The sequence below is a fragment of the Fukomys damarensis genome, unplaced genomic scaffold, assembly GCF_012274545.1.
Source record: "Fukomys damarensis isolate Sample0158 unplaced genomic scaffold, DMR_v1.0_HiC HiC_scaffold_13, whole genome shotgun sequence".
Lineage (NCBI taxonomy): Eukaryota > Metazoa > Chordata > Mammalia > Rodentia > Bathyergidae > Fukomys > Fukomys damarensis.
This window is the reverse complement of record NW_022900925.1, coordinates 22,803,056-22,816,754: the sequence shown is the minus strand read 5'-3', so window position 1 is coordinate 22,816,754 and position 13,699 is coordinate 22,803,056. Positions and strand designations below refer to the sequence as shown.

Here is a 13,699-nt window from a genome sequence, read left to right as displayed (position 1 = left end):
AAAAAAAAAAAAAAAAAAGAGAGAGAGAGAGAGAGAGAGAGAGAGAGAGAGAGAGAGAATAAGGACTCACTGATGATACTTAGACCAAAGGAAATAAAGCCCACTTCTGGTTCTTATTTTCTCAGATTTTGAATATTATCTGATTATCTCTGCTAAAAAAGATCTGAATGTAGTCTTCCCCATGATGCTGGTCAATTTTATTCAAAACCATAGAATATGCTGAAAAATTAATCCTAATAAGATGCTGAAAATTAATCCTAATGTTCTTTTGTTTATGTTCAGTATTAGAGAGAACTAGCTAGAATCAAGAACTCTGATTTGATACAAACATGGCCCTAAGGGTACCAGAGACACACAGCCAGCAATGTACAAGGTTCACCTAATAGTACTATGTTCAGAAAGTAAAGGGAAGTAACAATAATAAATGTTTTCTAACTAGCAAGTCTATACAGCTTATTCAGATTTTATTCTGCAGCTTTCTTCTTGAATACAAAAGATTCCATGGGAAGTTATCCTCTTCTGAGAACATCCCAAGGTGACAGAACAATGATGGAGAGTAGAGAACAGTGACTAATACAGAGATGGCAGCAAGGATGGAAATGACTTATCCAGTAAGTGACCTCATCACATACTACTGTGACAAGCAGATGGAAGCAGATACTCAAAGAAAAAAGCTATTGGTCCAAACTAGACATTAAGCATTCCAGTTCAGTGGCTGATATTATGTGCAGTCAGGTTCATTTATCTGGAAACATTCTAAGCCCACACTTACCAGGGGCTCACACAAATCAAATTAGGACTTGGGAGATTCACAGTAATATCCATTATCTAGTGAGCTGGTGGGAGCCAGCAGTGAAAAGGAATAGGTGTTCACAACATGGCTTTAACCCCAGTCTAGGTGTCTAGATACTGTAAAAATAGCACAAAGAAAAATCAGTAGTCTCTGCACCCTGCAGCCAGCACCCCGGCCCAGGGCCTTGGGGAGAGCCGGCTCCCAGTGTGCCTTGGGACAGGGTGCTGTGGCATGTGGTGCTGGCCTTGCCAGGATGTGCGGGCTGGGCTGTACAGAACCGCGGCAATGTGGTGCAGCAAAAGGCACCTTGGGGTACACTTCGGCTGCTTGTGCAGCAGTGTCTGGGCAGCGCTAGTCCACCTGCCATCAACCTTTCCATGAGACTAAATGAGGAACGGAGTTTCCAAAAAAGTAGCTTTTGACTTTGCTGCCCAGAAGGTAGCTCCAAATATGGTAGAGTGGAACAAGAAGGTACTGTTCTCTACGGCAATGATGCAAAAGGCAGCCTGGCTAGGCTTTGGGAGAGTCTACATTCAAACGGATGTTGGTGGGTCTGGACTATCATGGCTTGATACCTGTCATCTTTGAAGACTTGGCTACAGGCTGTACCATTACCACAGCCTACATAAGCATCCATAACATGTGTGCCTGGATAATTGATTGCTTTGGAACTGAGAAACAGAGGCACAAATTTTGCCCAACACTTTGTACTACGGAGAAGTTTGCCTCTTACTGCATCACTGAACCAGGAAGTGAGAGTGAATATGCATCTCTTTTGACCTCCACTAAACTACAAGGAGATCATTACATCCTCAATGGTCAACAGTTTCAAGGCCTTCATCAGTGGGGGTGGAGAATCAGACATCTATGTGGGCATGTGCCAAACTGGAGGACCAGACCCAAAGGCATCTCCTGCATATTGGTTGAGAAGGGGACCCCTGGCCTCAGCTTTGGCAAGAAGGAGAAAAAGGTGTGATGGAACTCCCAGCCAACCTGTGGCCAACAGAAATGGAAGGCGGATCAATGTTGCTTCCTGTTCCCTGGGGGCTGCTCATACTTCAGTCATCCTCACCCGAGACCATCTCAATGTCCAGAAGCAGTTTGGAGCAACTTTGGGCAGGAGCCAGTACTTGCAATTCCATTTGGCAGATAGGGCAACAAAGCTGGTGGCTTCAAGGTGGATCCATAGATACTGCAGCAGTGGCTCTGCAAGAAGAGCGGGAAGATGCGGTGGTGCTATGCTCCATGGCCAAGTTCTTTGCTGAGGAGTGTTTCACTATCTGCAACCAGGCTGTACAAATGCACAGAGGCTATGGACACCTGAAATATTATGCTGTTCATGCGGGACTCCAGGGTCCACCAAATTCTAGAAGGTACCAATGAAATGATGAGGACGCTGATCTCTCGAAGCCTGCCTGCTTCAGGAGTAGCATCCATGCTTGATATGTGGACTCTTTGGCTCCAGCTGAATCATGGACTGAAGGGCCGAGCGCTTCCAAGGTAGGCAGCAGAGGTGCATTGTGTGGGTGCCAGCACTGGCTCTCAGATTGGAGCAACGTTCTCAGTGTAACTGGAAGAAGTGTCCTGATTAGAAATGTCATAAGAAGACCTACCACCTTATTTTCCGAATACCGGAAAAACAGCCAGTGACTATTCAGAACCAAAGTCTTGTCTTGGACCTTCACTATTTTGATTTGACTGTTCACTGGATTCCTTTGGAGGCCTGGGTACTTCCACTGAGACTTTTCCCAGTTATAGAGTAAAGGTGAGGAGAAGGAGAATACTCTCCTCTCTTGTTGTTCTCTGTAAGCAGTGTCAGTATCTCTGGATTTCACATCTCTGGATATAAATCATAATAAAATGAGTACTTAGGAAAACTCCTAAGCTGTGATTTAGGGTATAGCTCTGCTTCTGAACTACACAAATATCAAGGGCTAAGATTATTTAGAAATTTTTGAATATCTGATGCTGCCTTTTCTGAGAAGCTGATGGTCTAAGAATGATAACCAAGGTTTTTATAACCATATTTTAAATATATATATATTTTATTTTAAGTATATGTGTGTGTGTGTGTGAAATTCTTAAAATTCTTTAAGAATTTGTTTCTTTTTTGTAGTGCTTCTCTTTTTAAATAGTGTTGATCACTACATTAGTAAATGAAATCTACCCCTTTCAAAAAAATTATCTTAATTTTGCTTGATGGGAAAAAAGGCTTCTATTAATAGACCAGGGTACAGTACAAGTCCTCAACTCATGAACATTCGAGTTGTGAAATTTCACAGGTGTACTGTGTAAGACTCAATGTGACTTATGAATGAATCATACTTACAAACAATTCTCCTGAAACAGAACTTGTTCTTAAGCTGGGGACTTACTGTATAACTTCCTAATAATAGAGAAAAAAATCCTAACAATGGCCACAGAACTCAATGTGGGATATAGGAAATATCTACAGGAAAAATTCTGCATCCTGCCTCACTGTGCTTCACTGTATGTATGATCTGTCTCTCCCACAAGAAGATAACCTTGCAAGGACAATTTTCTTCACAACTATGTTCCTACTATACAGAATAAAGCCTGACATATACTAAGCACTCATTTACTTGTTAAATGATTCTGTTCTAGTAACCCTGTAAGTAGGGCTTCTCGCAATATTTCTTGGAAAACAATTTTGAAACAAAAATCTTATTAGAGGAAAAAAAATCACCAACAGGACAGAAGGTTGACAAAATTATCTACCAACTGGCCTAGAGCACAGTATATGCATCAATATTGTCAACACATAATGAAAAGAATCAATTGAGGGAAAAATGAACCCCTGTAGGCCAAAGCCTTTTCTAAAGAGGAAATGTAGTATGTGCATGATTTTGACGGCAACTTTTTAGCAGAAGAATGCCTATGCATCACTAACTGCCTTGAAAACATTAATGCTTTATTGCTACTGCCAAAATGATGGGAAGATGTGATTTCATGGCTGTGCTTACAAGAGGAAAAGATGAACAAGAGGATAAGAGGAATAATCCTGATCTTTCTGCTGTAAAAATATGTAACTTAACAGTCTCTTTCTTTACAAATGAATACAGTCTATTTTTCTGGTACCGGGGATCAAACTTGGAACCTTGAGCTTACAAATAATATAGTCTTATGGCTGGGCGTGGTGAACACCAGCACTCGGGAGGCTGAGGCAGGAGGACTGCTATGAGTTTGAGACCAGCCTGGCTACACAGTGAGTTCCAGAGCAGTCTGAACTATATAGTGAGAACCTGTCGCAAAAAACAAAAACAAAACAAAATGAACAGTCTTATTCTCAGACTTTCATGTGCCTCCTAGTGACACACTAAGCCCAAACTCATACCTAGAGAACCTTGCAGTACAGCAGAGAGGCTTTGGGGAAGAAACCCTTGTGTTTTATCTAAATAGGTCATGCATTTTTACACTCTAAGACCTACACACCACTGCTTATTCTGTGTATATACTACTCATCATCAAGTATGACTGACACTGCAAGATGATGAGCCAGTCATGTTTATCCGGCACCTTCAAATGTACCCTGTGCTCTCCTCTATCGTCCAGATCATGTACCCTAGTTTGAGAAGAAAGTGACATTGGATTCTAGTCTAGAAGATGTCAATAACAAACTGTAGGAATCATGACAGTGAAAAGAAGATAAACTTTGAAATTTTGAATAAGTCCTTGGTTTAAATTCCATTTCTGGCTCACTGGCTATGTGACCTCCAGTATTCTGTAAAACTGAGCTCAATACTATGTTACTGAGGTGTTGTGAGCATTAGAAATTATGAAAGTTAAAAAAAAAATTATAAAAGTTCTAGCACACAGGCTGGCACTTAGTAAATTATTCTCAAAACTGCCTGGTTATGGTTTGGATCAAATATCCCTGTGACAGCCAAGTCTCTAGCCCATGGTGTTATTGGGAGGTAGTGGAATCTTTAAGAGGTGGGATTTAGTGGGAAGTCTTTTGGTCTTTACGGTGCACCTTTTAACAGGACAGTGGGATGCTGGCTTCTTTCTCCTGCTCACTTCCCAGCCATGAGGTAAGAGGTTTTGGTCTGCCATGTGGTCCTGCTATGAATATACTGCCTTGTCATATGCCCAAAAGCAACAGGGACAATTGACCATGGATTTGAAATCCCTAAAACTATGATCCAAAACGAATCTTTTCTCCTTATAAGTCAATTATCTTATGTTTCTGTTATAGTGACAGGTAACTAACCAACACTGTCTGAGGCTAGGCTTGACTAAACTTGGGCATTTGATAAAAGAAGCCACATTGAAAATTTTATAATACAAAATTGAGCAACAACTTACAAAGCTCTTTTCACACAACTAAAACAAAAAGCTGTTAAGTCACTGCGCAACTCCTCCAAAGGAAGAAAAACAAAGGCACAACACTAGTATGCATGATGAATTTTCCTGGGATCTAAGAAACTCAAAACTATTAATAAAGTAGCTCACAAAAAAAATCTCAAAGACAAAAATCTGTAAGACACAGTGTGGAAGGTTTTGAAAAATTGAGTGTCTTTATGAGATATGATAAAAAAAATATGGTGTATGTTGTTGCCAACTGTCATTTGAAGGAAAGAAAGGCTCATGAAACCATCACAATGTGTCCTCATCCACTTTATGTACTGGCCCTGGCACCAAGTGACTTCTGGCTCTTCCCCCAAAGTTAAAATAACCATAAAAAGTAGACATTCTGAATCAATTCAGATCACTGAGATAGCCATGACAGTGTAACTGACACTCATAAAAGAGGATTTCTAAAACTGTTTTAGAAAATGGCAAGAATGATGGGATAAGTGTGCTTGAAGCAAGGGGGCATATTCTGAGGAGCAATGTGTCTTACTGTAACAAATTTAAAAGAAAAATATTCACCAATTTTTTTTATTACACATCATAGTAAGGAAAAGACAGTTTCTCTTACATGCCACTCCACTTCAGCTGAACACACAGAAAATACATTTCTCTTGTATCCTTCCTCAACATAGAGAAAGGGAACTCTGGATAACAGAATAATGCCCAGCACTTCGGACAAGCAAGACTGTAATTTAGCCAAGGCCTCTGCTGACAGGCTGAAAGTAAAAGCAACAACCTGAGATTCAGTAATTATTTCAGCAATCCTCACAGATAACAAACTCCTGAGCACATAACATACAAAAATTACACACATAGATATCACATCACCTCCTACACTATGCCCAACCAGAAGGATCTGCACTGTGGGAAAAACCATACCACCCAGAACAGGCAGTTTTTTATTAAATATCAGAGGTATTAAAAGAAAACAAAACCCCAGCACTACATGTCTTCTAAAACAAAGAAACAATTACTTTTACAAGACTACACATAAATAGTATACAAGTAGAAAAAAAAATCAATCACCTAAATTGCATTATTTGAATTCACTCCACATCAAGGTGACAGTTTATACTAACAGAAAGAGGAAACAGTTTATAGAGTACAATAAAAAAACATGCTGAAATGAAAGCAAAAAATAAGGATAGGAATGTTCTAGTAACAAGACTAAAAGGTATAGGTGGGAAATCCACTGATTCAAGTTTTGTGCTGAGAAGACATTTAATTTTTAAACCTCTGCCTAAATAATTTTTAAAGATGACTGCCTCCTTTCAAAAGGCATACAGTAACTGACCACCTGGGAGGAATGGTATATATTTTCCTTGTGTCACAGAAATATCCTTATCCCATTCTCCTTTGGTATAAAAATTATAGATGTTGGGCTGGGGATTTAGCTCAGTGGTTCTGCTGCCTGCCTCGCAAGCACTAGGACCTGAGTTCGATCCCCGGTACCAACAAAACAAAACAAAAGAAGAATTATAGATGCTATGGGTCATTGTTATTGATGAAAGAAGGTTGGAGAATTTAGATATATGTGGCAATTATAAATAACATTTCCTGTATATGACACTTCTAGAAAAGGTCACAATTCACTAAATCTTAATTTCATAACTGTAATAATGATGAAAGAAGGTTAAAAAAAGAATAAAATCTAATGAGAGGATTACTAGGATATAAAAACGAAAATATCTTCTAATGACTATAAAGTTTTAAAAAAATGAGTAGACAATTAGAAACATAGAATATCCTCAATTTTCAGTCTCCCATTATGGAAAGTGAGCAAAGATAAAAAAGACCCTTGGATTGAGCAACTATACCTAAACTGGTCAAATTTAACTTCCAGCCAACTTCTGATAAGTTGGATCACCCAGTGGAAAATCACCAAAGAAAACTGCCCTGGGGAGAAAGTACAAAGCTAAAGACACACGTGTCTGTTTTTGTAAGCTGTGCCTAAGAAGCTCTCCAGAAAATAATATTTTTTCATGGAAGTTACTCTCTTGGCTTAGAGATCAGCTACTTAATGCCATTGTGCTCAATGTTCTCAATTCTGCTGCAAAACTAAAGACAACCAGTGTAACCGTTAAAAAATAGCCATATCTAGGTCCAACCTCACAGCTTCAATTGTTCTTAGGCCCAAGTATTGATAGTAATTTGTGAAATGGTAATGTGGGACTAATTAGGCAGCTAGAGTAGAAAATCACTGAGTTTAGGAGCAGCCGGTTAATAACACCTCATTAGTAGCACACCCTGATCTCTATGGATGAGGTTCTATCAGAAACTGATGCTAAAAGGAGCAGCAATATCTAGAGGCCTAACTGACAGCAGTCGTGGTTTGGATGTTACATGTCCTCCAAGGCTCACGTGTTAAAGGCTTGGTCACCAGCCTGTGGTGCTCTTGGGAGATGGTGACACCTAGTAGAAGTTAGATTACTAGGGACATGTCCCGGCCCCTTTCTGTCTCTCAGCAACCACAAGGTGAGCAGCTTCTTCCACCAACATGCTCCACCCACAAAGATGTTCTCATGACAGGCCCATAGCAACAGGGCCAAGGTATCATGGGCTTAAATCTTTAAAACCATAAGCCAAAATAAAATTTCCTCCTTGTAAGTTGATTTTCTCGAGTATTTTGTCACAGTGATGGAAAACAAACATAATAGCCTTTCTAAACTCAGTGCTTCTTGAAAACAGCCACACCATTCTAACCCTAGCCATACTTTACATGAGAGGTGAGCCAAATTTTTACTGCACAAAGGAACACCATTCTCTTAATAGGTTATAATTTCATAAGTTTCTTGCCCTTCCTCAATTAATATAGGGTAGGGCCAGGGCTCTCTTTCCAAGAATGTGCTTGCTGCTGAAATTAAGAAGAAAGGGGATCTAAATTTACTGGTAGTTATGGTTCAAACATCAAATTGAAATGGTTCATACTGGTTACAGGTATTTTATGTCTTTCCTGTGCCAAATGTAGTCCATGGACCAAAAGTTCCAGTATCCCTGGGAGACTGTTAGGAAGGCAGACTCGTATGTCTTGCCCTAGCCTAACAAAATCAAGACACTTTTGTACCAATACAATATTTCTAGGAGATTCATATACACATTATAGTTTGTTTTGAGAAGTACTACTGTAAGGCAAGAGTGCATTAAAAAAAAAAAAATGGCACTACTAGCTGGGAGTGGTGGCACACACCTGTAATCCCAGAATTCTGGGAAGCTGAGGCAGGAGGGACAGCAAGTTTGAGCTTAGCCAAGGCAATTTATTGAGATCTTGTATCAAAATAAAAATAAAACAGGGCTTGGGATGTAGCTCAGTGCAAAGGCCTTGGGTTCAATTCCCAGTACCAGGGAAGGAAATGGCACCATCATAGATTAAGACAACTTTGAAGATTATTTTCCTCTTTAAAACAGATAATTAGCACAATAACAATAAAAGCATTTTTTGTTTGTTTGTTTTGTTTTTGGTACCGAGGAATGAACTTGGGTCCTTGCACTTCCGAGACAGGTGGCAGAACCACTGAGCTAAATCCCCAGCCCAAAAAAGCATTTTAATAGCAGCATAGGTCACTGCTCCCATAGAAATTCATTTTTCATAGAGCCAGATTTAAGCCTGCTTGTGATGTTCTCATAAAATGAATCCTGGTTCTCCAAGTGACTATATATTTAAACACAGGCAGATCCAAAGCAAAAATAAGAGCTTGTGTTCTTTCTCATTTTGATTTCTGAGACAAATTATATTTCAGAGCTAGCTAAGAATTTTTACCGTAAAAACTTTGTTACAAAACTGTTGTTACAAAACCAAGGATAGCATTTAAAATCTCAAACTGAGGAAAAGCTCAGGTTTACTTACATGGGAAAATTACTGGGCCTACCTAGCAAAGACTACATAATGCTAAGTTTTAGAAACCCAACTCTGAAAACCAACTTGCTCCTCATTGCCAAAAGAATATCCTTTACAAAAAAAAAAGGAAGAAGGTGGGGTCAAAAAAGAAAAAGGAAAAAGGCCCATGTTCAACTTTGGCTACTATAACTCAAGTAAGTTCTAAAAACTTTTCTATCTGAAGCTATTCCTGCAGAAATTCTCAGAGATGACTGGATAGGTAGGTAATATATAGGGATAAAACTCACTGGTTGTGGAGACTGGCAAGAGCTAAAACAAAGTCAATATAAGTAACATGCTCTTTCTTTTTAAGCCAAAGTAGAGCAAGAAGCAAGAGTGTAGAATTCTAGGCCTGGCAACATGAAAATACAGGCTCCTTTCCCCTTTTATCCCTTAATCTTTCTTTGTCACTCTCAGATCCAATGAGTCCAATGTGTAGTAAGCCACCAGGGAAAGCAGTAAGGAGGATTTTCACAACATAAACTTGAGGAGGACACAATATTCAAACTGTAGCTGATGCGTCAACACAATAGGAAGAGCTATTTTAATCTCATAAAGGATTCTTGGGAGCCTCCATGAGTAAGTATTCATTTGTGCATCTTTTGAGTCTATAAGAAGGCTGTACAGCAATACAGAATGATCATATGAGGAAACTATTCTATTTATCAATAAATCAAGCCCACTTACTAAGAATATGAAAAGCAAATGCTACATTCTCAAGAAAGAAAACAGGAGTGCTCATTTTTGTCAATGAGCTGGAGTTCACTGCTTGGCCAGTGTACAGGTTATGGAAGCAGTGACTTTCTATTAGTAAAATGCACAATCCATAGGGATGGCACTATTTTCTTAGAGCGTCACCAGCCAAAATGTAAGTGGACCTGTTCTGGCTGGCATAAACCCCAGACAGTACCTCTCATTAGACATAAGAGATGATGACAGTACAGGTAGCAGAGACTGAAACTGTTTTGTTTATATAATCTCTGAGAACAGATTTCATACCTATGGTATTTGCCTTCCAATGATGTTGGTAAATAAATCAATTTTGGGGCATCTTTTTAATCATTAGTCTGACAAACATCTTGTTTGCAAGTGTCTAACTAAAAAATCTAATTCCATCACAATTAAATACCTAGTTTGCAGGGAGCCATCTGATGAGATCTGTGATTTTCCTGGCCTTCTCTCCAATGACTGAAGGTTACACTTAGTATTTCTCATATATTTTGTACAGCAACAAAAAATAATTTTGGTTTCCATTGGTGGCATATAGTCACAGATATTCCAGACTTTGGAGCCTTTTAGTATTAGAATCCTGGAAGCTAATTAAATTGGAAGTATGACAAGGTAGAGGAGGTGGGGAAGAAGGGGAAAAAAGAACCAATTGAGCGTTCTTCTCAACTGTAACAGAGGTACGTTTTATATAAAAATGGTTCAAATGACTGTCTCAAAACCTTTCTGAATTGTACAAGGCATAGCTAATAAAATATTTAAAAGGCAAAGGGCTTGAAAGACTCAAAATAGGATCATCTTTATGAGGCCATTTTAGTACTGTTCAGGTCAAAAGAACTTACAGGGGTTATCCAGAGTTACAGGAAAAATAATAAACTCTGGAAAGGCTACTAAGCATTAAGTTGCTGAACAGTAGGCTGGTTAAATAGCCAAAGTTCCACTTAGAATCAGGACAACAAAATAATCCCACACATTTGTAGAAATAGCTCATATCAATGATGAATATTATAATTAACTCTAAAGACAAGTATTGCTGCTGTCCTTTACCAAAGGAAATTACTGTGCCTCAAGGAAAGGTCTAATTCTAAAGAGCCTCAATAAAGTTCTCTAGCATATCAAGAAATAAAAACAAAAAAGGAGAGTGAAGAAAGATGCTTACCAGACTATCTAATCCTCCTCCCAAGAGATCCACAGCTCCCATCTGCATGGACGACACCTGTGGCACGTTGACTGGGGGACCAAGGTCAAGATTTAAAAGATCCCCAAGAAGGTCACCTTGAGAGGGGATAACCTGAGGCTGTTCCAGGTTGGTTGCTGTGGTGGTACCAACAGGACTGTCACCCGCATCAGTGCTGCAGTCACATGCACACAGAGGAGAAAAGAGAAAAGTCAGTTTCACCTAGGACAAAATGACAAGACAACAAGTGAATATCAGTAACTATGAAACACTGTAAAAGTTCAACTAATAAGTAAAAATAATTTTTTTCATTAAAGAAAACAGGTTTTGACAATCGAGCACAGTGGACAAAGGAAAATGAAAAAGTATAGAAAACAAATGAAAAAAAAATTAATGATGTACATAATTAATCATAGGGAATTTGAAAGGATGCTAATAAACTAAGACACTCAAATATTTTTGGTTTTTGGCACTGGTGTCTGAACCCCATGCTTTGCACATGCTAAGCACGAGCTCAATCACTGAGCTCAATCACATCCACAGCACCAAATTCTCACTTCCCAAATGTTAGATTTAAAGTAAGATGGGACTGGGCACATTCAGGATGGTACGACCACTAGACAAGTTTCATGTAAGAAAAATAAATACACAAGTCCAGCAGGCAGCTAAGGACAAAGGACTTGTCAAAGTTACACAAACTTGGGAAGAAATTCATGTATACATTTCTGGAGGATCAACAGGGGGAAGGTAAGGTGAAAAGAGCAGGGGACCAAGTGTTGGCTCCACTTAATTGCTAGCTGCATGATTCTGGGCAAGAGACAAGGTCTCTGAGACAATTTCTTCATCAATAAAATGATAACAGTATCACCCAAACACAGGACTCTATTATAACAAGGATCAAATGAAAACATGGTACAAACAGTAAAGCCTTGTAACAAATCTATCAGCAGTAGCTGTAGTTGGTAGAAAAGTTCCCTTAGAAAATACAGAGAGAAGCACAGAAAGAGAAAGTTCAGTATGAGCCCTTTTTTTTTTTGGTACTGAAGATCAAACTCGGGTCCTTGCACTTGTTTAGGCAGGCCATGGAGCTGAATCCCTGAGCCCCGATGAGCCCTGAGCTAAATCCCTGGCCCCAATGAGCCTTTTTCATAAAACCAAGATTAATGATTACGGAAGAGAATGAAAATGAAACTGCAAAGATTAAAGAGAGAAAAACAATAAGACTTACAGTGAAAAAGTATCAAGGAAGTCATGATGAAAAGAGGCCAAATATAAAAAAGAAGTCAAAAGGGAAGTAATTTCATATATACTTGGCAAGAAACCTGAAATTAAAAAAAAAGAAAAAAAAAAAGAAAGAAACCTGAAATCTTCAGAGAGTATTTTCTACACCTGAAATTGTCATTTAATGACATGTGCCACTTAAGAAATATTATAATACAGGGATTTATTAGTACCTCTAAATAGAATGTAGACTAGATAGCAATGCATATATATATTTGCACTATAATAAAGGAATATGAAAAGATAAAGTGAGTTAGATGACAAGAAGTAAATGATTTTGTAGATTCATGATAAACATGAAAGAACACGATAAATGATTAGCACACATTTTTTTCCTAAATGGAAAAATTAATATGAAAGTTTCCCATGGTGAACTCATAGGAACTTCATAAATGTCATCAAAGCAATATTTTTAAAGGTCAAAGTTTTCTAAATTAGACAACTATTTACCACCTCACCCCCATAGAACAGCTGACGACTGACAAGCATTAAGCACAGTAAGCACAAAAGGAGAGAGCACTTCTCCTTTTCCAATTGATTTAAAAAGATATACTGAAATAGGTCTGTAAAAGCATTTTAAAATTTTGACAAGAGGCAGAGCAAGGTTTTAAAGTGTTTTTTTAATTCATGTTGGATGTGTATCAATTATTAATCTTATGGTGTAGAAGACAGGTGATAAATGAACTATGTAGGAAGGAAATAATTTACAGACATACCTTTGTAGGAATGCATCATCCTCATTTATATCAAAGGGTATTTTTCCTATGTTTTCCTACACCCATTAAAAGCAACAGGCAAGCACAAGAGGTTTATCCAAAAAGGAACCATAAGGAATTACAAAGGTAACAAATTAAAGATTATTAATCAGATAACCTCATGTATGACACTGTGTTTCTTTAGATAAATAGTGGTTCTTTGTGTTCAAGAAAGAGTTGTTGATTTTTTTTTTTTTAATTTTCTTCTTCCCACTTGAGGGCCAAAAGTTATCAGAAAGCTAGAATACATGACATATAGATATGCTTACATCAGCAGGGGGTAACAAAAAATCCTACCTATAGAAAAACTTGAAGCACAGACCACAAGAAATACTTAGAAGTCAAATAGTTATATTTAGAGAATGTTAAACATGTTTTCCCCCTCAAAAAAAGAAAAATCCTAACTTATTCCAAAGTCTAATTCTTATGAATTTACATATCTCCTCTGAGTTAAAAATCAAAGCACCCGCCCCTAAATCAAAGCTTCAGCTAAGGTCATAAAAGAGTAACAATCATTTTCTTGAGTATTATCTTTCCCTTTTTTCTCTGTCTTTAGAGTCTTTTAAAATACAGCCCAAATGCAGGTTATACCACTCTGTAAGGCAGTAAATTCTATGTTTTGGCCATACATAAAATATACATTAAACAATGGTACAAGACATTAAAACATTCATTAATGCAAAGCCAATTATTCTACTTAGATTTAAGGTTTATTATGA

At 38.2% G+C, this 13,699-nt stretch overlaps 1 protein-coding gene across 1 annotated transcript in view; it reads right to left on the bottom strand.

Moving 5' to 3' along the window:
• The window catches only part of Ap2b1 (adaptor related protein complex 2 subunit beta 1), a 111,790-nt gene that overhangs the window by 51,188 nt on the left and 46,903 nt on the right, over positions 1–13,699 (bottom strand). Inside the window, exon 14 of the mRNA XM_010621747.3 lies at positions 10,927–11,119. Coding sequence (XP_010620049.1) covers positions 10,927–11,119 — 193 coding nt within the window. The remainder of the gene's footprint in view (positions 1–10,926; positions 11,120–13,699) is intronic.